The sequence below is a fragment of the Aedes aegypti genome, chromosome 2, assembly GCF_002204515.2.
Source record: "Aedes aegypti strain LVP_AGWG chromosome 2, AaegL5.0 Primary Assembly, whole genome shotgun sequence".
Classification (NCBI taxonomy): domain Eukaryota; kingdom Metazoa; phylum Arthropoda; class Insecta; order Diptera; family Culicidae; genus Aedes; species Aedes aegypti.
This window is the reverse complement of record NC_035108.1, coordinates 245,613,376-245,636,757: the sequence shown is the minus strand read 5'-3', so window position 1 is coordinate 245,636,757 and position 23,382 is coordinate 245,613,376. Positions and strand designations below refer to the sequence as shown.

Genomic DNA, 23,382 nt, shown 5'->3' with positions numbered 1-23,382 from the left:
AACTTTGACAGGAAAATATGCCAACTTCAAACATTTGGTCAATATATCAACTAGAAATGATAAGCTTCTTTCTGAAAGTTTTTTTTATGAGGATGTAAAAAATTCCATCATCGCCAGGAGCTTTCATCTTTTTGAATTTTTTAATAATAGCTCTCACTTCTTCCAAATCAGTTACCAAAGATCTCATTCGTTTACGGAACACCAAAAGCAGGCACTACCAACGCACTGGTCTGCCTACGTTAAAAAGCGAAGTTAATGGTGGACCTTAGGAACGAAGACTTTTCCAAAAAGATCCGCTCTCTCCCAGATTGTGCTAAGCCATTCTGGAAGATGACCAAAATTATTTAAACCAAACCCAGACCAATTCCACCGTTGATCCTATTAGACAACACCGATTCTAAGGATCGTTTGATAACCCTTGCGGAGAAGGCTGCTGAGATAGGTCGGCATTTTGTCAGCTCACACTAGATTACTCACAGCTAGACATTCCTAGCCCACACTAAGCTGCTGTCTCCGAATACGCAGCTAATCTACACCGATCTCCCAGAAGTTGCAGATCACAGCTGACGAGTCTCCAGTTCTATCAACATTTTCAATCAGTGCCTCCGACTTAGCTACTTCCCCTCGTCGTGGAAGTCAGCAAAAACCATCCCCATCAGGAAACTTGGGAAGGTTCCTTCCTCCCCCAAAAGCTATCGACTCCTCAGCCTTCTCACAGGGTTATCGAAGCTTTTTGAAAAAGCGATCAACAGACGGCTGCTTTCGGCAGCTGATCAAAACAACATTTTACTCGAGAACAGTTTGACTTTCGACGCGGTCGTTCTACCGTGCACCAACTGACTCGAGTAACCAACATTCTCAGGCGGAACAAGTCCCTCGTCAAATCCTCTGCCATGGCGTTGCTCGATGTTGAAAAAGCATTCGACAACGTCTGACATGGCGGCCTGATGTACAAGCTGCACCGATACAATCCTCCTACCTATTTGGTGAAAATCATCAAAAATTATCTGTTTGACAAGACGTTCAGGGTTTCCCTCAATGGAGTCAACTCAGACCCACTCAATATACCCACAGGTGTTCCACAGGGCAGTATTTTAGGTCCCCTACTATACAACCTGTTCACCTCGGACATGCCTCCCTGAAGGCGGCTCTCTATCACTGTTCGCTGACGACACCAGTCGTCTACAGCGGCAGATACACGAGAGCGTTAACATCTCGACTCCAGAGAGGCCTGAATGTCTTGTCAGATTATTTGATCAGCTGGAAGATCTGTATCAACGCGGCGAAGACCCAGGTCATTCTCTTCCCCTATTCTAAATCTTCCAGACTTTTTCCGGCTGAGGATTGTAAAATCGCCCTCGGTGGATCAACGGTGGAATGGCTTGATGTAGCCGACTACCTTGGTTTAACGTTAGACAGCAAGCTTGTCTTCAGACAGCAGATCTGACAAAACGGTCACCAGAAGCAACATCTTGCTCAAAGCACTATACCCACTGATCAACCGGAAGTCAACTCTGTCTTTGAAAAACTAGCTTGCTGTTTACAAACAGGTCATTCTTTCAGTCATTGAATATGGCGTAGCAATCTGGGAGAGTTGCGCCAAAACACACCATCTGAGGCTCCAGATGACCCAGATCCTCAGCAGTCCTCCGAGAATGAGGACAACCGAGGTCCACCATCTGGCCGAGATAAGATAAAAACACTAGAGGAGCGCTTTGGTGACTCGATCGATAGATCCAGGGCTCGTTGCCACCAATCTGGCCAGCAGGTCATCCGGGACCTCGTTCCCGTACTATTAGAAGTTTTGTAAATAGTAGTTAGGTTATCAAATTTTATTTTTTAAACTACCAGAGCCGATAAGGCCGAGCATAACACTAGGGTTAAACCAACAAATACAATCAGAGCAAAAACAAATCTACAGTTAACAAAGCTGAAGGACCCTTCGGATCAATCTCTTAGAATGTAAACAAATTTCAATGTAAAACAAAGAAGTAAATAAACAAGAATTTAATGCAAAAAAAAATACGCTGCGGCATACAGTTTCGATCGACCTGGCAAAGGGTCAAGTATGTAAATAAAAGTTGTTAGTGAAAATACCCGTTATCTTTCTTGTTGAAAGACCAACATCTGACCATTTACCTTGAGGCAACCAGGCGCCCCAACATTTGGTCCGTTCCAAACCGGATACCATCCCTTGGAGAAACCGGCCTACAGTCCCCGGTTTTATGGAAGCTCTCTGTTGGCCAACGAAGTGATCGGCAAGAGCTGGATTTCTTCTCCCCCCCCCTTTCTGGTCAACAAGGCGATCAGTTGGAAGCGGTTCCTGCGAGGCGACACGCCTGTGGACGAGTCATCCATCGTCGTCCCCGTCATCGGGTTCGAGCGCATCGAATTGCGCAATTGAAAAAGTGCTAAAAACCTCGTGTTGAAGACCGACTAGTGAGTGCTAGTGAAAATGGGTTTGGATCACACCCCCGAATCTACCGCGAAATCCAAAAGGAAGCACAAGAAGGCAGAACGTGAGGCAGAGGGAGTGGATGTGATGAAAAATCTCGTGCACCAACGTGGCCAAATCTAGCGGAAGATCACGCTCATCAACCACACCCTAGAAGAAGCGGAAGATGATCCCTAGAAGGTGAATTCGTCGCTACTAAAAGTGTACGCGAAAAAGCTCGAGCTGTACTATCAAGAGTACGTCGAAGCTAACCGTGAAATCCGGGCGGTGACACCATCGTCAAAATTGGAAGAACAGAACGACATCCAAATGGCCTTCGACGTGTTGCACAGTTGCTAGATAGAATCGAGCGTCTGTCCGTGTGTGGAAATAATGCTACCCTGATGCATGGAACCAGTAGACCCCAAATGATTCTGCAGACAACCGTTGCGTGCCCCCATCCCGAGCTTCGATGGCAACGTTGAAAATTGGCCAAAATTTCGGACGATGTTCGAGGACATTGTCATGCGCAGCAATTATTCCGACGCTTTGAAACTCCATCATCTAGACAAAACCCTCGTTGCTGACGCTTTCGGATGGATCACTGTAAAAATGTTCTAGGAAAACAACATGCAGCAAACCTGGAAGCAGCTGAAAGAACAATTCGAAAACCACCGTGTGATTGTCGACACACACCAGACTAGACTGCCGGAGCTGACACTAATTACGAAACGAAACCACCAGGACCTGTTCGAGTTGATGAAAACGGTCAACCGACACGTTGCAGGTCTCGAAATCAAGGCATCAATGTGGACCCCATGACGGGGCTTCTGTCGCCGAAAAACATCACCGCACGGCTTGATGATCAAACTCTCCAGTTGTGGGAAAGAACGCAAGAACACGGCCAGATTTCAAGCAAACGATCAAGTTTCTGCAAGGTGAGTGTCAAGTTTTGGAGCGGTACCAGAATCGGTAGCAATCGGGTCCCGTCAAGGAAGCAAGTAGCAAGCCGTCAAACGAGAAAATCGAAAATCAAAAATCTGTGCACTGTGCGGCTACCCGAGTAACACACATGTTATAATTAAGTCATATCAACTGATATATGACTAAATATTGTCTTATAAGAGTTAATCTGCATCAATTATAACATGTGTGTTCCTTGGGTATTAGCATCGTCATTTCGAGTGCCCCACATTCAACAAATGATTACCAAGGCAAAGGATGGAAAGGGCGAAGGAGTTTAATTTATGTTTCAATAGTCTCCGCTCCGGACATCGATCTACCCAGTGCTCATCCAAGAAGACATGCTCGAAGTGCCAACGTAAGCACCACACTCTCCTGCATGAAGACACGAGGCAAGTACCAGTAGAAACCGAGCCCCCACCGTGGAAGGAAAGAAAAATTTCGTGGAAGTAAGCTTTTGAACGGCCGTCAGCAAACACTACCGTTTACAACAATCAACCTCCTCGGCGAACAGCAATGCTCATGACGGCTGTCGTGATTTTGAGCGACCTTTGCAACCGGAAAGTATCATGCCGTGTGCTGCTAGATTCTGGTTCCCAGGTAAGCTTTATTTCGAAAGCTATTGCAGATAAGCTTTCCGTCCAGCGATTACCAACACTTGTGCCAGTTAGCGGAATTGGTGCAGCCAAGACGTGCGCCCGCGAGAAGATCTCGATTGCTGTGGAATCCAGGTACTCGGACTTCGCGACCTTGGTCGAGTGCCTAGTAATAACCAAGGTGACAGAAGTTATTCCCACCTTCCGGCTGGATACATCGAATTGATCATTACCAGCTGACTTCTTCCTAGCCGACCCCGAAATCAACACGTCTGGCCAAATCGACATGCTGCTTGGTGTATCCCATGTTCTACACCTTCTCAAATCGGGGAGAATCCAACTGTGACCAGATATATCTGACCTTCAAGAAACGCACATTGGTTGGATAGTAGCTGGAGACGTTAAAGAACACCAAATCGAAGAAAAGTGCTGCATAGCTACTACCGCCACGCTCTCTGAGACCATGAACCAATTCTGGGAAGTGGAAGAGAAACCCGATGATGACCAACCCATCGATCTGAACGTTTTCAAGCCAACACCGTAGCTCAAGCTATCAAATGTCAGACCCAAGCACTGGAAATGCTGGAAACCGCCAAGCTCCCTAACCAATCCTCCTGAAACCCTGTGACGTATCCCGGAAGCTGATCGTCAACCGGTAGTGAATTTGCGCGACGAATACAAGCAAAACGTCCTGCCTGAGATCTGCAAGCATTTCGACCCAATTGGCCTACCATCTCCAGTGATTACCATCGCCAAAGACCAAATTCAGAATACTTTGCTGGCTGAAATACCATGGGATGCCCATCTTAAAGATAACCTGCAACAAGAATGGCTGAAGTTCCGAGGCTCTCTACGAAACTATGAAGCGCATGCTGATGAAATCCATCGAGTTGAAGCGAACGAGCACTCGTTCATGCTACGTGAAAACCTAATCACGGATTTCATTACTCAAGCTTATCATCAAGTAACCCTGCATGTCGGTCCATCTGGACCATGCTGGTCCAACGTTCAAGCATTCTACCAATAGAAGAGAAACGTCATCAGGATGTCGGTACTTCGACAGGAGTACTTATCTTTCTTTGTTGAAAGACCAATATCTGACCATTTCCCTTGAGTCAACCAGGCGCCCCAACACTAAATGCATAATGCATCAAACACTCATAAGACCGGTATTCCCCTACAGGGAGAACCTACAAGCTCTTGAAGTTTTCGTAAGTCTATCCCGAGCTCACCCAACTCTACGGCAAACCCAGTATCTAGAAGGTGGCCAAAGCTGGAAGGCTACGATGGGTAGGCCATGATAATGTTAGTGCAAGAAGATTCTTGAGAGTACGGCGAGTTAGATGGAAGTATTGCAAGTTAGAGGATCAAGTACACAACGATTTGACCAGCGTGAGGCAGAACCGAGGATTTGGAGGGATTCAGCCTCGAAGCGAATATTATGGCGTGACATTGTTGTTACAGCGTGGCTCGTTCGGAATCGACCGACAGTTGGCTCACCTGAAGACGGACTGAAGTAACTTCTTTTTGGGGGAGAGGAGCACCAGTTTTGGCTCCAGCCAGGTTTCACCTGGAAGGGAGAAACCGATACAAAATTTATGTACGTCATAGTGAGCCGAGATTCTGCTGTCACGTACTGTCACTGTGAGCCCAGATCTTGAAGAATGGAAAAACTTGATAAAAGCGCGTAATTGATCAAAACTAATTTTTGCATTCCAACAAAGTTGACAACAGTCGGTTGAAAATCAATTCCTGTAACACCCAAAAGCAATGCCACGATAGTGCCTTTTAATTTGATCGAATATAAAGTAATGAAACACGTATCTTTTGACTGTTTTCCAATCATCATTAAAATTGAATGCACATAAAACAATGGCCCTTTTTCCAAGTTTGTCCAGAAAGATCGAAGGTACACAATAAAAGAAAACTAGCAATTTTCTCCAAGCCGGCCTTGATTGTCGTTGGTAAGCGGGAGTTATATTGCAATTTGGAAAAGTGTTGTGTCATATTTCGTGTGTAGTATCGGTGCCTCCCAGGGTTTCACTATATGAAGCACTTCAAACACGTGACTCAAGCGAAACACTTCCACGGAACAAACCACTCAATCCGATTCGAATATTTAACTAATCCACCAAATTATTTCGAAAGTTGGCGGATATAGAACTAAAAACTCATTCAAACTGACTAATTTTAATAACTATTTTACAAAGCTTTGCAAATCGCAAAATGCTTCCTTCTTCTCGGACGTTTTTTTTTTTTCACTTCTGCAGATTTTATTTGAATTTTCCCGCTTGCTACGATCGCGGGTGCGCCGTTGCCACGGCAACCTGTTCACGTGGCTGCCACGGCATAAAAAATTAACAAGGCAGGCTCTTCACTGGTGTAAACATCAAGTTTGGTTGTAAACATGTGACGTAACTCCTATCGTACCATATACCATCCGGACCACTAGATCAATTTTTTCGAAAATTTGTTCGAGGTGGATAGGAATTACGTCGTCAAGTAGCTGTCAGTTTTCGGAATATATCACCTTCTTAATTTAGTACACCGTGGTGGCTGCGACGACAAATTCGGCCTCGGGTGCCTGCGGTACCCGAGTAAAAATATTACGCGTTGCTTATAATGTTCGCAACAATTGTTGATTCAGTATTATTTATCTAGAAGGTATCTGAATAACAGGAAAGAACGAATGATACCAGTTCTCCAACAAACTGCAAAGATGTGTCGACCAAGTAGAGCAAGACCTGCGAATCAAGGGATATTCAAGGAATGAAAACAGTTAGAAGATGAAAAAGTAGCTGTATATTTCATGAAATGAACGACATAAAATTGCACTATTGTATAACAACACTTACTGATTAGTAAACGAACAAATTGTTCATGAATTCAATTCGTCAGATTCAAACCATTTTGGCGCCAATTTTTGCGTCAACGTTCGATAGTAAATTAATCCTGATCATTCCCCTATCAAAGCTCGCGCTTACGATTCTTCCCCCCGTGCGCCTCCTTGGCAACATCGGCAGACGGCCACTGTAGCAACAGAACAGCATCAACAGATCAATGGATTTATGATGCGCTTGAGCATGCTGCATGTGGTGCAAGAACCCAGAGAGTCGTGGGCCTTTGCTCTGAGAATGGAATGAACATTGTGAGAGGATGTTTGCTGCGCGAGTAACGTGGAATGTTGCGAGAGCAACCTCTTCTACCTTGTTTCGATTTTCACAAGCAACGACGACGATGACGGCCGGCATGTTTAATGTTTACACCTTTCATTTATGTGTTTGGCTTATGAAGGCATTCCTCGGAAAGGAGTTTTGGAAGATCGATATTCTCTTTTCTGGTCGGGGGCTAACTAAGATTTAAGCTTCTAATTAGCCTCATGGTGACAAATGAATCAGGGTTTCATTCAAGATTCCAATGAATATTATAGTTTTCGTTTTTAATTACATCTCGGTTTTAATCAATCTCAATTAGGCGATGCTGCCAGGTTGAATAAATGTTGTTTACGTCATAGTCTTTTTCGTCGCACTTGAGAATGTGCAGCCTTTTCTCTCGCGGCCCAAGAGTGAGAACTACACACCCTTCGCGGCATGGTGTTCATCGTCCATCACTGCAGTCTGCATGCAAGGCCTGATGAGGAGACCTTTTTCCGAGTCAGTATCGTGAGAGCTTTGGTCGCGAGTGGTTGACGGTTCTGGCCCTGCGGCTCTTGTCGGTTATAATCCTTCTATATGGTGACTGGAGGGTGGTAAACTCCTGAATTAGGGAAAAAAGTCCTTTGAGGTTGTGCTGGAAAGTGGATAGTTTGGGATGTTTTTGTGCTTCACGTTGGTTTGAGGTGAATGAATCCTTTTGAGCCGAGAATTTTAGCAGTGGATCGTGAGATACCTTGTGGAGATAACATCTTGAATCTTGGTGAATCAGAGGGATATGCCAGGAAGGCCAACTGATAGCAGTGAAGTTATGAATGAATGAAGATCGGATTAATTGGATGCATTACAAATCGATTATAATTGATGAATGTGGAATGCCGCTCAGTGAATGGGGCAGTGATAATAAATTGATTAAGCAACAGAAATCAGTTTGAATGGTGATTAATGTGGTTCGGTTATTGAAAACACACAGTGGAAGAGGCTCAGAGCGATAAATAATAAATAAGAAGTGTTGAACCGAGCGAAGAGCAACGACGGCGTGAAGCAGAGCAGAGTGTTCTTGTCGTCGGGATTGGCTGGTGGAAGGTGGAATCGTGGAAGCTACGTGAAGAGGAAATCGATAAAATTTTCAGCGCTGGGAAAATTAAGCGACAGATGAAAATGCTTCCTTGCTTGGTCGTATGAGGGTGTTTCCTGTTGTATGGTGTAGAGATTAAATAATTCCGAGGAGAAAAACCTGGCGTATGCGAAAGGAAGAAAGGAAGAAGGCCAAGTTGTTTAAAGTGTGAGATAATTTGCATATAAATTGGATCCGAGGATAAAGTGAAACGGAAAAAGTTGTTAAATGGTTTAGTGACCAAAAAATAGTTGAATGTGTGAATTTATTAAAATTTGCGCGAGAGATTGTTCAAAAGGATTCTAGCATGGAGGAGGAACTACGTTGTCCTGTTTGTAAGCAACTGTTCTCTAGTCCGGTGCTGTTGCCGTGCTATCATGCGCTTTGCTTAGCGTGTGCCTTGGACATCCAGACAACAGCAAATCAAGTCCACCACGCTCCGGCCGCTCATTTGCATCAACAGCACTCGTCGCAGTCGTCAGCTTCATCAGTTAGCACTGGCAGTTCAAGTGCTACCGAGAGCGTTTCTTCAGATCAGGATCAGGCCGACAAAGTTAGCATTTTGAGTGAAGCAGACTCTGGGGTAATTTGCTGCACTTCACGTCCAGGCTCGTACGCCGGCACTCCGAATCTTCAAGGGCTGTTGTTCCCACCATCGGGTTCAGGATCGGTATTCTCGCTCGCTTGCCCCATTTGCCGTAAGATCGTATTCTTTGACGAACTTGGCGCCAGAAATTTGCCACTGTATCGGGCGATGGAATCTATTGTGGATCGCTTCTGCGAACGTGAAGCCTTGAGATGTCAGATGTGTGAAACTGAACCACCGAAAGTGGCATCGGTCGTTTGCGAGCAGTGTGAAATTCGTTACTGCGATGGATGTCGTGAACTTTGTCATCCGGCACGTGGCCCATTGGCTAAGCACACACTTACCAAGCCGCGTGGCGCCTCTCAGCTTCGAGAGTCGATCTGCGGCGAGCATAACGAGCCACTTGCCATGTACTGCATGGGCTGCAAGCTGCCGATCTGTAGTCAGTGCATGGCCGACAACCGTCATCAGTCCCACGACTTGCAATCGATCATGGCGATGTGCAAAGCTCAAAAGGTGAGTCATTTTTGTTTTTGGTTCCTATTGTAAAGAAAAATAGGTTGGATTCTGCATAAGTTTTTACAATAATATCGTAATATCGTGGTTCTCTTGTAAATTTCTCGGATACAAGCAAATAAACTACGTGTATGTCTCTTTACATTTATGCGCTGCTTATGATTGTAATTGTAATTTTATTGTTAACATCAGGTAAACTTATTAGTAACAACCATTATTCAAGTCAAGGAAGTGGAGATGCAAATAAGAAAAATTAACAGCGGACAGCTAATCAAAGAATCACATCTTAATTTCTAACAAGTAACTTGGTCACTGTCGAGTATCCTCAGCGTCCAGAGCAGCTTTAAAGGATGTCATCGTAGGGAATCTTCTGGTTGCTACTGCCAATCGATTCCAGCATTGTGCCCCGTATATCAGTATACTTTTCCCGGAAGCTGTTGTATGGGCTGGCACAACGAAGGAAAGTGTCCTGTCCATTCGTCCTCTTCGCAGATGTTGTAGGAGGTAACTGGGTAGTTCACTATGGTACCCTTTTCTCAAGAGACAACAGGTCCGGTGGTGATAGTTCGCTTCGAGGTCTCGTCCAAATACGGAATTCCGGAAAGTAGCAGTCGTGTCGCGTCTTTTCAGATTGAACACAAATCTGACTGCTGATATAAACGCTCGGTTTAATTGTTGCTTTTGACCAACAGAGAGGCCAGGGTAGTATACCGTATCGCAGTACATGAAGAGAGGTCCAATTACTGCTACAACCAGCTTTCTGCGGGTTTCGGTAGACAAAATGCTCGAAAAACGTCTAAACGTGCGAAGTGTATTATAGACGTTCCTACTAACATCGTTGACTTGTTCAGTCCAACGGAGGTTGCTGTCCAATCTCAGGCCGAGATTTTTCACGCTACTGGAAAGCTGGATGGGTTGCGAACAGAAGGAGATGCTGTTGTTCGGGGCGATGGTGCCGTTGCGTGAAAAGATGATGGCCTGCGTTTTTCTCGGATTGGGAAACAGTCCATTGGAAATCGACCAGCGTTCGATTGATGCTAGATCCCTGTTAATTTTGTCCACTAGTACGTCTACTTCCTCAATCCGTCCAGAGGCATACAGCTGCAGGTCGTCGGCGTATAGGTGATATTCACATTCAATTACGTCTGCTATGCTATTGATATATAGACTGAACAGCATCGCACTTAGGCACGAACCTTGAGGCGTTCCGTCTACCACTGGTAGCTCTGTTGAATAGTCGTCTCCTACACGGACAACCTGGCTTCTTCCACTGAGATAGGACGATATTAAATTGATCGCAGAAGGCGAAAAATTGAATTCGCGTCGTAGTTTGTCTTCAAGCTTCTTGTGTTTTACACAGTTAAATGCTAGAGAAAAATCTACTAGCACCATCAGGGTACATCGCCCGTTATCTAGGTTCGCATAAATATCATGAGTTACCTTAGACAGCGCTGTACTGGTACTGTAACCTCTTCTGTATCCAGATTGGTTGGCAGCGACAAATGGAGGTTCTGCTTCCTTCAGGTATTCAGAAATTTGCAGAAGCAGGATTTTTTCCAGCATCTTTGAAATTGACGGTAACACACTAATTGGACGAAAGTCTTGTGGAGTAGCGGGGCATGTCTTCTTGGGAATAGGGGTAACTACTGCCTTTTTCCAGATGGAGGGAAAACATTTGGTTTCGATGATAGCGTTGAAGATGTTGACTAATACAGGGAGTATAGTGGGGCTCAACAGCTTAATAAATGTCACTGGTACACCATCGCTGCCAACTGCACTCGTCTGAATTTCAAATATGGTGTTAGCGACCTCGCGCACGTTCGTGGGTCGAAAAGCGAAAGCATTTGGTCTAGGATTCTCAACTGGTTCATTTGGGAGAAAATGGTTTCTGACGCCGTTCAAGGGTTGCGTTACATTTTGATTTGCGAGAGATAGATGACCTTCAGAGAAGAATCGATTTAGGGCTTCTGCATCTACAGGATCCTCGGGTGAAACGTTTTTAGCATTGTTATGTATCCCTTCACGGCGCAAGTTACACCATAACTTTTTAGCTGGTAGAGAGCAATCAAAATTACGCTCAGCGTAACGCTTTTTGGCCTTGAAGATTAGTGTTTTTGTTCTATCTCTTTTTTGCACGTAGTCACGCCATTGGGCGTCTCCTCTGACTCGATTTGGATTCCTACTATAGAGAGCAAAAGCCATGTCCTTAAGTGAAATCTGTCGCTCGATTTCCGCAGTAATCCAAGGCGTTCGTCGGTCGCGGACTGTGATTGTGGACTGTGCTTATAGGATCGACGCATACCGACAGAATTTTAAACGTTTGTAAAACGTTTTGAAATGATCACGTCAGTGTTACTATTGTCGGCAGCCTTTCCCATAAGAACTGCGGTTTAATTTGCTGTTCTAATAAATATCGCTATAATGTCTTTCCATGGGGGGGGGGGAGACTTACAGCTGACTATCTTCATCAGAATAACCGTGATATGGAGTAGCTAGAATAAATGGGATTCTGACACGTTGAATTTACACCAAGAACAGAGCTTAGTCCGGTTTATTGAATCCTTTTATACACAATAATTTTTCGATCTTCAGATCTACTATATTGGTAACACTGCACAGTGATTCCTCTCCATACAAATGGCGCAAAAAGTCTTGAAATGGATTTCTTATGTACAAATGATGATTCTTTACTCTGATTTACCAGATTATGTCCGTCTGGAATTACTCAGCTCCATTGCGTAGTTAATCTTTGGGCAACTACATAGCTTCGTCCAGTTATATGGCGCCAGAGCCAAGCCATAAAACGAGTTCAATGTGTAAACCTTATACTTCTTTGTATAAGTATCTTTTGGAATCATTTGTATGGTTATCCTTCCTAAAACACTTCAATAAGTTTTTTCATTATATTCATTTAAATGTTTTGAATAAGGTTCTACGGGGCAAGTTTAAACGGGTGGGGCAAGATGAAATGCAAAGTATTCAATAGGATATCAATAAATGCTAGCAGATATTTTTTCTCAAAAAGTTTGTTCCATCTGTTAAATTAAAGTCAATGAAACTTCAAATGGCATCTGTCAAGTCTGAAGGGAGCTGAAGTTTGATAGAGAGAATCGGGAATGACATACATTTTTCATTACATTTTCGACAATAAGTTGCACTTAAGTTGACGTTCTTTCGTTTTTTGCTTAAGTATTTTTTGCTCAAATAAGTATGATTTTACAATTAAAATAATTTTAAAATATATTTTATCAAATAATATTATTAGTATTCTCGTCCAAAACAAGTTTGAACTGTATCAGTGATCGTTTCGCTCAATCATTGTTAATCATGAAATGTTCAATCTATTCTTTAAAGTTATAACATCTTTTATGGGCCAGGGCCATACTGTTAGTGAAAATTGTCCCGTATCCCGTGGTAATCCAGTTTATTTCTGGATGTACTGAATCATGCTAAATACTCCGTTAAACCTCAGTCCAAAATTCTATAAGAATATAGACTAAGCGTGAAAATCATACCCGCAATTTTGTAAAAAATAGTTAGTTAGTCTATTAGTTTGCGTGAATTATCCAATTAATTAAAATCCGAAAATTTTGAAGGAAAAAAAAAGATTTATCATTTTTTTTTTTGTAAATCAGTTAGGGTTTTTTAATTTTTAAAGTAAAAACCAGGTAAAATAGTGATCTGGATGACGATTGGAAAAAGTTTAACAACTATCGTAAAAAACAAAAATTCGAAAAAATAACTTTTTTTTTCATTTTTATTTTTTTGTTCCTGGCCTGGGGGGCCTGGCCCCCTCCAGAATCATCCAGGCCTCCCCCAGAATTTTTGATCGCAATAAAAATAAAAATAAAACAATTTAACATGAAGCAAAACCTTCTGAATTAATGTACATGACTCTTGTTATTAACAATAAAATCTCTTCAGTAGTTACGTTCTTTTATATTGTACAACTATAATAAGGAACCCTCGCTTGTCTTACATAGCAAATCACAGGGAAGCTCTTCTATGAACCTCTGTAGGAATGTTGGTGATCTTAGAGTAATTCTTGATTGTTGTAGTAGTTGTTAGTGTCAATTTTGAAAGAATAGTGTACCAGAAAAAATGTTTGGAGATATCTCTGAAAGAACTTTTGTAGAAATCCTTGAATGCATTCTATGAGGAATCTCGGTACAAATACCTCCAAAGAGATTGAATCTGCATGTAGAATATGTATGGCAGAGCCCCAGAAACATCCTAAGAAAAATAGATGAAATATAGAAGAAATTCTTGAAATAATTGGTCGGAGTTCTGCTGAAAACCGTACCAACTGCCATTTTTTCCCAAATTGAGTTTTTTATACCAGAGGACTCACATAATCATTACCTTTCTACCATAAAACATACCGAGTAATTTGAACAGTCCCTTATAATCTTATATAACAATTTTTCTTTGGAACGACACATAAAACTGTACTTTTGTTCAGCCAGAGCTTAGATCATAAACCAACGCACGTCATCAGAGGGAATTCATTTTTCAGATATAAAGCTAGATTTTTCTATTTTTTTAAATTCAATTAATTTTTTTATAATTTTTCCATACCAAACAAATCATAGAAGCAGAGGCCAGTGAAATTGGGCAGCAATTGACTAATTTAAATTAAATATTGTTTCAGCGGCGTTGATCTATTTTCATTGACATTTTATCCAGCCACACCGCACTAAGTACTGTTCATCTGAAAATTACATTTGGACATGAAGTGAAGACATTAAAATGCAATAAATAGTTTCATTTGTTTGTTATATAATATGTTAATCAAACAATACAGGAGCCGTAATAAAATAACGAATCAATTTAATCTGGTACTGTGTGAACAACTGAGGTGGACTTGGTGCGCTTTAGCTGTTCAGAAAATTGCATTATCGCCATCAAACCCCGTCAGACAGAGTGCACATTACTTGTTTCAAGTTTGTCACCGTATTGGAAATGTCTTTCAATAACGGAAACTAGTACACGAGAAATACTGTAGAAACACGAATTAACTTTATTAAACGGAAATAAACACGAGAATGAATTCTAAACGATGTTCACACTTCAATGGCGCTTTCACTTTATGAATGAGAGTGGGGATGAATGGCGCGCTGGATGCGCTTAACAAGCTTTTCGCCATCACAGTAGGTGATGCTTTCGCGTGTTGCCTGATGTGCGTCACAGTTGACAGCACAGCCTTGTTGGTAAGAGCATCTTGATCGTTGCTCCTTCCAATACTCCTCCTCAACGATCACCACCGGCCAAACCGAGCATACTAGCGAACTTCCGAAGCTTCACCTGCCCAAGTGCCTTGGTGAGTATATCCGCAACCATCTCCTCTGTGGAACAGTAAAGCAGCTCCAAAACTCTTGCTTCACACAGCTCCTTCACGAAGCACTGACGAGTCTCGATGTGCCTCGATCGCTTCGTTGTCCGTTCCGAACTGACCAACTTGATGCAGCTCTGGTTATCTTCCCAGAGTGTCACCGGTTTGAACGTTGGCTCACCGAAATCCTCAAACAAATGCAGAAGCCAAACAGCCTCTTGGCTCGCCTCGCTCAACGCCACGTATTCCGATTCCATCGACGAGAGTGCGACGAAATCTTGCAGACGGCTTGTCCACGAAATCGCTCCTCCGGCATACATAAATACGATACCACTTGTAGACTTGCGAGACTTCAAATCGCCCGCCCAGTCCGCGTCCGAGTATCCAACAAGCTTACCATCAGAGTCTCCGTATCTTAACTGCCAATTCTTCGTCCCTTTCAGGTAGCGCACCACACGTTTGGCTGCCACCCAATCGGCTTCAGTCGGTGCACATACGCATCGTCCCAAAATCGACACACTAGCAGCAATATCGGGCCTCGCACAGACGGCGATATACAGCAACGCTCCCACTAGACTCCTGTACTGGCCATTCAATTTCAGTGGTGGACTCTCCTCCCTGGTCTTGACGAATCCATCTTCCATCGGGGTTTTCGCGCACTTGGCATCGACCAAACCAAATCTCCCAGCAACGCGGTCTATGTAGTTCTCCAGCGAAATACCGTACTTACCACCTTCTTTCCGGATTTCCATTCCCAGGAAATAGTTGGCATCTCCCAGGTTGGCCATCTCGAACTCCTTGCTCAGGGCAGCATAGATCTTTTCGATCTCCTCCTCGCTTTCGCAGCCCAGCAAAATATCGTCGACGTAGACAAGCAAATACAATCGCTTTCCGTTGACCACTTTCGTGTAAAAACACGGATCAGCTCGGCTCTGTTTGAACTTCAAACTTTGGAGGAAGGCGTGAAGACGATGATTCCAACAACGAGCAGATTGTTTCAACCCGTAAATGCTTTTCACCAGCTTACACACCTGCTGCTCCTTGCCTTCAACCACGAAGCCACTTGGTTGCCGCATATAGAGCTCCTCTTCCAGCTTCCCGTACAAATATGCGGTCTTCACATCGAAATGCTTCAGTACCAGGTTCCGTTTCGAAGCGATGGCCAGAAGTGTACGCAAAGTTGTTTGCTTTACAACCGGCGCGAACACTTCATCATAGTCTTGCCCATACTTCTGATTGAATCCTTGGGCGACCAGACGTGCCTTGTACTTCACAGCTTCCCCAGCAGCGTTTCGCTTGATTTTGTACACCCACTTGCAGCCTACTGGTTTTCGCCCAGCAGGCGGGTCTACCAGCTCCCACGTTCCGTTCTCCTCGTGAGATCGCAGCTCTTCAACCATTGCTTTTCTCCACTCAGCACTCTTTTCACAGCTCAAAGCCTCCTGTAGCGTTCTCGGCTCAATCTCCTCCTCTGGGGGAAGAGTGCCTGCCACGAAAATTTCCTCAATGAGCCGCCGTGGAGGTACACCTTTTGTTGACCTTCGAGACCTTCTTGCGATTTCTTCCATCGGAAAACCATGGAACGAACTTGCATTTGATGACACTGAATAGTTCGACATGTCCAACTCTTCCAGGTCTTCATCTTCTTCTTCATCGCTACCTTCTTCTGCTTCAGGTACTGGATCGATTTCTTCAATCTTCTTCCCCAACGATATAACGACTTCTTCTTTCTTCTTTTCAGGAATCACTGATGCTTCGTTTTCTTCCCCAGGAAACTCTTCCTGACGCCCGCTGGGCACCTCTTCTTCACGCACTTCAACGAACTTCGCATCGCGGCTTATCAAAATCGTATCGTTCTCAGGGTTCAGGAAACGATATGCTTTCCTTCCTTCCGCGTACCCGACGAAGACCAACTTCACTGCCTTCGAATCTAATTTTCTCCGTTTCTCCTTCGGCACATGAACGTACGCCTCCGAACCGAAAATACGAATATGGACATACGACGGTTTCTTACCGTGCCACAGCTCATACGGTGTCTTTTCCTTACCCGACGACGGAAGACGATTTTGCAAATAGTTCGCCGTGTTCAACGCTTCACCCCAATACTTTTTGCTCAAACCGGACTCAAGAAGCAAACACCGAACCATTTCAACTTCGTACCGATTCTTCCTCTCCGCTTTACCGTTTTGTTGCGGAGAATACGGTGCCGTTTTTTGCAAGACGATACCACTTTCAGCCAAGAAACGCTTGAACGCCGTGCTCGAATATTCTCCTCCTCCATCCGTACGAATGATTCGAGGATACCGGCCGAAATGGTTCTTCACCAAACTACAATACTCGCGCACTTTTTGTTCAACTTCCGACTTCGCCTTCAGCAGGTATACCACCGTGTAACCACTGAAATCGTCCACTAGAGTCACATAGAACCGATTGCCGCTGGGTGTGGCAACTTCCATCGGTCCACCAACGTCCGAATGCACTAAATCGCCAACCGCTGACGAATTACTTTCGGATCGCTTCGGAAACGAATTCCGACTCATCTTCCCTTTCAAACAAACTCCACACACGCAATTTACATTACATTTCTGTAATTTCAGACCGAAACCCAAACCGTGTCGCACTATTTTTGCTATTGCTTCCGGATCGCGATGACCCAGCCGACGATGCCACAGATGCTCACACGATTCTGGATGGTTCTCAGTCGTTGCCAGTGCTTGCTCAGGGAACTGCTTCAAACGATATAACCCCCCGCTTCGCTCGCCTACCAGCATCACTTCCTTGTCACGTAGGACTCGACAGCCGGATTTCTCGAATACAACGCTGTATCCAAGATCACAAATCTTACCTACGGACAGCAGATTACCAGCGAGGGACGGCACGTGGTACACATCGTTGAGCGTAACGTTCATCTGGATTCCACTTCCCGTTAACGATGCCACTTTTCCGGTTCCGGAACCACCGGACTTGATGCGGGTACCATCGGCCAAGCATATTTCCACGCTTTTACTGCGATCCAGATCACTCAGCAGCTTCACGTCACTCGTCATATGCGACGTCGCTCCGGAATCCAAATACCACTTTCCGGGGGCACACGGACTCGCTGCTACCAGACACATTTCCATCACACCGCTCGAAACTTCCGCGACCATGTTCACTTTCCCAGCATCTTTCTTCACTTTGTCCGATTTTTCTTTCAATTTCGGACAGTCTCGCCGGAAGTGTCCGGATTGGTGGCAATGATGGCACACAACACTTTTCTTCTTTTCGAATTTGCTTTTGCCACTCATCGTCTTCAGAGCCTTTTCACTGCTCTCCACACCACCCCCACACGCTTGTCGACGACGCCACTCTTCGCGCAATTTGCTTTTCACAAAGTCCACAGTCACTTCCGCCTCCGGTCGGCTCTCAATCACATTGATGAGGCTACCATACGACATCGGGAGGCTCGAAAGAATTAACGCCATGAACACTCTGTCCTTTAATCCCTCTCCCATCACTTCCAGCTTGTTGTGCAATGCCGTCATGCCATTCAGATGCTCCAGCAGGTTGTCTTCTTCTGCTAACCGCACCGAGCACAACTTCCGCAACACGTGCAAAGTCGAAGAAAGAGACGACTCCTCATGAATTTTCTTCAATGAGTCCCACATCTCCTTCGCAGTCGTCTTCCTGATGATGTGGACCAGTTGCGTGTCTTCCACAGCCAAACCGATCATGGCACGAGCTTTTCCATCCTTCAGGATCCAGTCGGCCGACGGCTCGTCAGGCTTGTCTTCCACCACAACCGCGAATAGCTCTTCTTTCACCAGGAAAAGTTCCATCTTGAACTTCCACACCGCGAAATTATTGTCATTCAACTTTTCGAACGATACCTTCACGTCCGCCATGTTGTTGCACACACACACACGCGACGCCTCAACCGAACCAAAAAATATCTTCGAAATTGAAGCACAACTTTACCGGAAATACCGTTCTACAGTTTTCAGTATACTGCCGGGACCATAACCTATTGGAAATGTCTTTCAATAACGGAAACTAGTACACGAGAAATACTGTAGAAACACGAATTAACTTTATTAAACGGAAATAAACACGAGAATGAATTCTAAACGATGTTCACACTTCAATGGCGCTTTCACTTTATGAATGAGAGTGGGGATGAATGGCGCGCTGGATGCGCTTAACAAGCTTTTCGCCATCACAGTAGGTGATGCTTTCGCGTGTTGCCTGATGTGCGTCACAGTTGACAGCACAGCCTTGTTGGTAAGAGCATCTTGATCGTTGCTCCTTCCAATACACCGTTCATTCAAGAAGTGAAGATGACCTAGTGGTAGCTGACTCGATTACCACTCAGAAGGCACAAGTTCGAATTCCGATGAAACTTTTTTCTGTTGTTCTATCCGATGGTAATGGAAATCAAACAACTTTTAGATTATGTGATTATTTTTATATTGCAGTAAACCATCAGCAGGTACAGCTGAAATGATGGTCATTCCTGGTGGACACTTTGAACTGAAAATTGAACTGTGAACTTGATCAACAAAATTGCACAAAATGGGAGCAACTTGGTGCGCTTTGGCAGATCAAATTCATGATTTTCTTTAATCTATAGAATTTATGTATGAACACGTGAGGACCTTGATTCAATACATACGAATCCTTCCCAATCATAGTACATAAACACTTGTGACATGGATTCCAACATGCATGGTGATGATAAACATCATTTGTCTACAATTTTACTTTCGTTGTTGAAAACTATGAAACACATCCAACCATACCGAACCAAGATCCATATTTTTAAATTTTTGTTCAGTCAGAGTGAACTGAGTACTTCATATTCTTTAATAAAATCCAATTACATCGACAATTTATGATGATTTACTTGTATGTTTAGCTTCGGTTTACTTATTGGACACTGTTAATTGCATGTGAGCGATAAAAAAATAAAATTATTCGTCTGCGATAAACTAGTACGCGATTAGACTTTAAAGTGAAATATCTCGAAATAAAGTTTTTGGCACTTGGTGCGGTTTAGCAGAACCCCGACCAGTTATGAATTGATTCCTGAAATGAACATTGCTGAAACAATCCATAGAGGAATTCTGAGTGTAATTCAAGAGGAAATGATTGTATGTATCATTAGTGGAACTGTTAGAAAAAAAACGCCATGAATATTCCAGCTATCTAGCAAAGAGAAGAATCCAAGAAAAAATACTTGAGAAATCTTTGGAGTAGTTTACGGAAGAATCTTCACAGCAAATGTTAGTTTAAAATTCATGAATTTATGCCTTGAGTTTTAAAATTATACTTTTGATGCAATACATAAACCGGAGTTGAAGCAGAAACCAACTCCTGAAAAAATCTCTACAGGAATCTACAGACGCTTTCTGGGGGAAGTTTTTACGGATGTCTTAGAGGAATACATCGAAAAAATATTTTAAGGATGCTTGTAGAAATTCGGGAGTAGTTTCTGGAACTTTTAAGGTTGCTAGCCCCTCTCTGACGGAAATCCTGGCTACGCCCATGCCTCGATCTCTTTTGATTACAAAAATACAATACTAAAGCTTTTGGGAAGTTTTTCGCCAAAGTTCGAAAGCCAATGTTTTTAGCTAGTGTTTCATACAAAGAAAAACGCAAAAGAAGATCTGTTTTGCCAATATTTTTTCGGTAGTTGGCTAATATATTGATTGAAGAGAAAGTAAACAAAGAAAGCCTTTCAATGATGCTTTTGAAATGTTACGCGAGAATTACCCGCAATTAGCGGATGTTACTAAAAACGTTTATGTTTTTTTTTAAATATTTATACGGATTACTGCTAAGATTTTAACGGGATTCGCCCATAATTCTTTGCATGATCCTTGAAAAAACATTGCTAGTTTTTTTTTAACAATTCTTAGTGAGATAATGATGAAAATATCGTAAGACTTTTTGTAGAAACCCCTGGAAATTTCTCGTAAAATCTCTATATTAATTTCTGGTATACCTAAACTTTACAGAATTCTGGACAAGTTAATGTGATGCACGCTTTCAAGATATTTGACGCATTCATCTTCTTGTAATGAAATTTTGAGTATAGCATATATTTTTTAAAATATTTGACTAGAAACGGTATATCAACTATTAAATGTACGATCAAAATTTCAGAAAATTTTACGACAGTTCAGCCAGTACTTTTTACATCGTTAGCTTCTAGAATAATCCAGCCATGATTTTGTGCAATTGTTTCAGGAATGATTTAGCCATGTATTTTTATTATTGCGTAAGCAATCACCCAGAGATTGCTCCAGGTATGTCTTGATGGATTGCTCTATTAATTCCACCAACAATTCTAAATGTTTCCTAGTACACACTCACAAAAAATCTAGACGACTTCCTTCGGAAGTAGGGTACTCTTTTGAGAGTACATGTACTCTTTTCTACCTTAAACATTGGTGTGATATTCTTTTTTCTAAACTTTTGTTTTATTAGTTATACCTAAATGTATAACTATTGATAAACAATCAAGTGATTTTGCACTGCTTGCAACAACTTCTGTTCAAGCACTTGTCCAATAATTGAACTGTTCAATGAAATGTTCTTGAAAATATTGGCTAAATGAATCGATTCCCTTAGAGTCAATGTTCAGTATATTAGGGTGAAGATGAGTCGAAGCCGAATTTCAAATTTTCAAGAGCACGGATCTGGAGAACCAAACATCCGTTTGAGCTGAAAACTTAATCGATTGGTCGCTATCTGGTGGTGACCAATCGATTAGGTTTTCAGCTCAAACAGATGTTTGGTTCTCCAGATCCGTGCTTTTGAAAATTTGAACTTTGGCTTCGGTTCACCTTCACCTTAAGCAAACATATTACAGAGCTAACGAATTAATTATGGTAAAAATTTATGAAATCTATAATGAAAAGTTAAGAATAGTGTCTCCCCAACTTACCTTGATTGAAATGTAGGAATATTTGCTGTGATTGTTTAACTGATAGGGTCGATGTACCAATAGCCGCATAGCTAAGAACAAATATTCGTATAAAATCGAAAACTAAGCCTGCGGAATTATTTTTAGATCATCTGAAAGCTTTTTATCTTGGCTTTATGGAAAAATTATGAAACATAAGAAAACTCATGTTTTTGTATTTATTATCGCTTGTGCCACTATAGGAACACATGTGCCTATAGTAGCACTATTCCTAATTTCTGTTCCTATAGTAGCACTAGCCTCACGGAATAGGCAAAACACAAATCAAAACCGTATTTTTACAAAACTTTTATTTTTTCCTTTGAAGTGTGGATCAAAAGCGTTCGATTGATGTAAAAAAAATCCTAATTTATCAACTATTTTGTTTAATAACAAAATAGTTTCTCTTAGTAGTGCTACTATAGGAACAATAGGTTAACTATAGGTGCAAGGGAGCTAAAATTTTAAGAAAAACTATTTATTTCGATCATTTTTTGAACAAAATCGGGCTGTGTGTCAATGGTACTTAGACAAATAGCTACTGATCTTCATGTCAAAAATTATTTTGCTATGATTACCAGTGAAACGGCCGTAAAACGCCACTAGTGCGACTATAGGGGACCGTCCACTAAGGGAACACCGACCCTAATTGTATCCATTGTACATATAGGCAAAAAAGCTTTAATTTGTAAATTCTTCCATTTTTTTTTGGAAATATTTCTTTTGGTCTTGCATGCAACCAACGACCAAAAATGTCAAAACAAGAAAACTAAAACAAATGCATTAACCCGTAGGCTACGGGGATGACATACAAAATTCAAATTGCTCGTATTTGAGCATTACTGCATATTTTTAATGAAATTTTGAAGGTTGCTTCACTATTAGTTGTAGTTTTATAAGTGATGGGAAGGCATAGCTCCGGAGTATTGTGGACAAAGTTATTCTAGAACCTGCTCCTCAACAGAACCTGTTCTTATGAGAAAATTCACAGTTATTACTGGGATCTTTCAATGTATCTATGATTTTCATAACAAAGTGATTGTTGGGGAACCGGGGAATTTACCTCCTTCGATTTCGTTTGGGCTCCTCAACACTCGAACGGATTGATTGTGAGTGGAATAAGGGGATCCGATTGAGACCTTCCAGTGATTGAGCGTCCAGATCCTTACCGGGGTAGTTTTGGGTTTTGGGCACTATTCTTCCGTGGCAATAGAACGACACACTCGCGGTACATTAAAACACTGTATTTACCAAAAAACACGAAAACTAAACGGACTACATTTATTCACTTATTAACTAACATGAAACTCTTAAACACTAGACACAAAATGACGAAAAGAGCGGCCGCGTGAAGGCCTCTACAAACGCGCTCGTGATCGGTTGGAGGTATCGTATCTAACTGGTCTGGCTACAACTATCTACAGGATACCGAAGATCGGATCCAATGCAAGAGCAGAGAACGCTCACCTAACTTTCATCTATCTCTTCGCAACATATGTTCCACGGCAGATTCAGATGCAAGCGTTCTCCCGATGTCTCCTAGCCCGCCAACTTCTCTCAACGCCGTAGGTAGTTGTCGATAGTTGTTTATCAACCTTAACCCCTTCCCATACCTATTGCTCCGCTGCCTCTGATCCACCCGATATCTTGGCTCGCAGCTAGCTCATTGTTTTGCTGAAGCAACAGATCGCAGTAAATCTGAGCTGGATCCAGGGATGTTGTTCGAGGGGGGAGATGGTA

General features: G+C 42.7%; 1 protein-coding gene across 2 annotated transcripts in view; it reads left to right on the top strand.

Moving 5' to 3' along the window:
* The first annotated feature begins 7,638 nt into the window (after positions 1 to 7,638).
* LOC5575449 (E3 ubiquitin-protein ligase TRIM9) overlaps positions 7,639 to 23,382 on the top strand; it is a 540,877-nt gene continuing 525,133 nt past the window's right edge. For both annotated transcript variants that reach the window (XM_001661915.2, XM_021844680.1), the window contains exon 1: positions 7,639 to 9,364. In XM_001661915.2, coding sequence (XP_001661965.2) covers positions 8,570 to 9,364 — 795 coding nt within the window. In that variant the 5' untranslated portion in view covers positions 7,639 to 8,569. The remainder of the gene's footprint in view (positions 9,365 to 23,382) is intronic.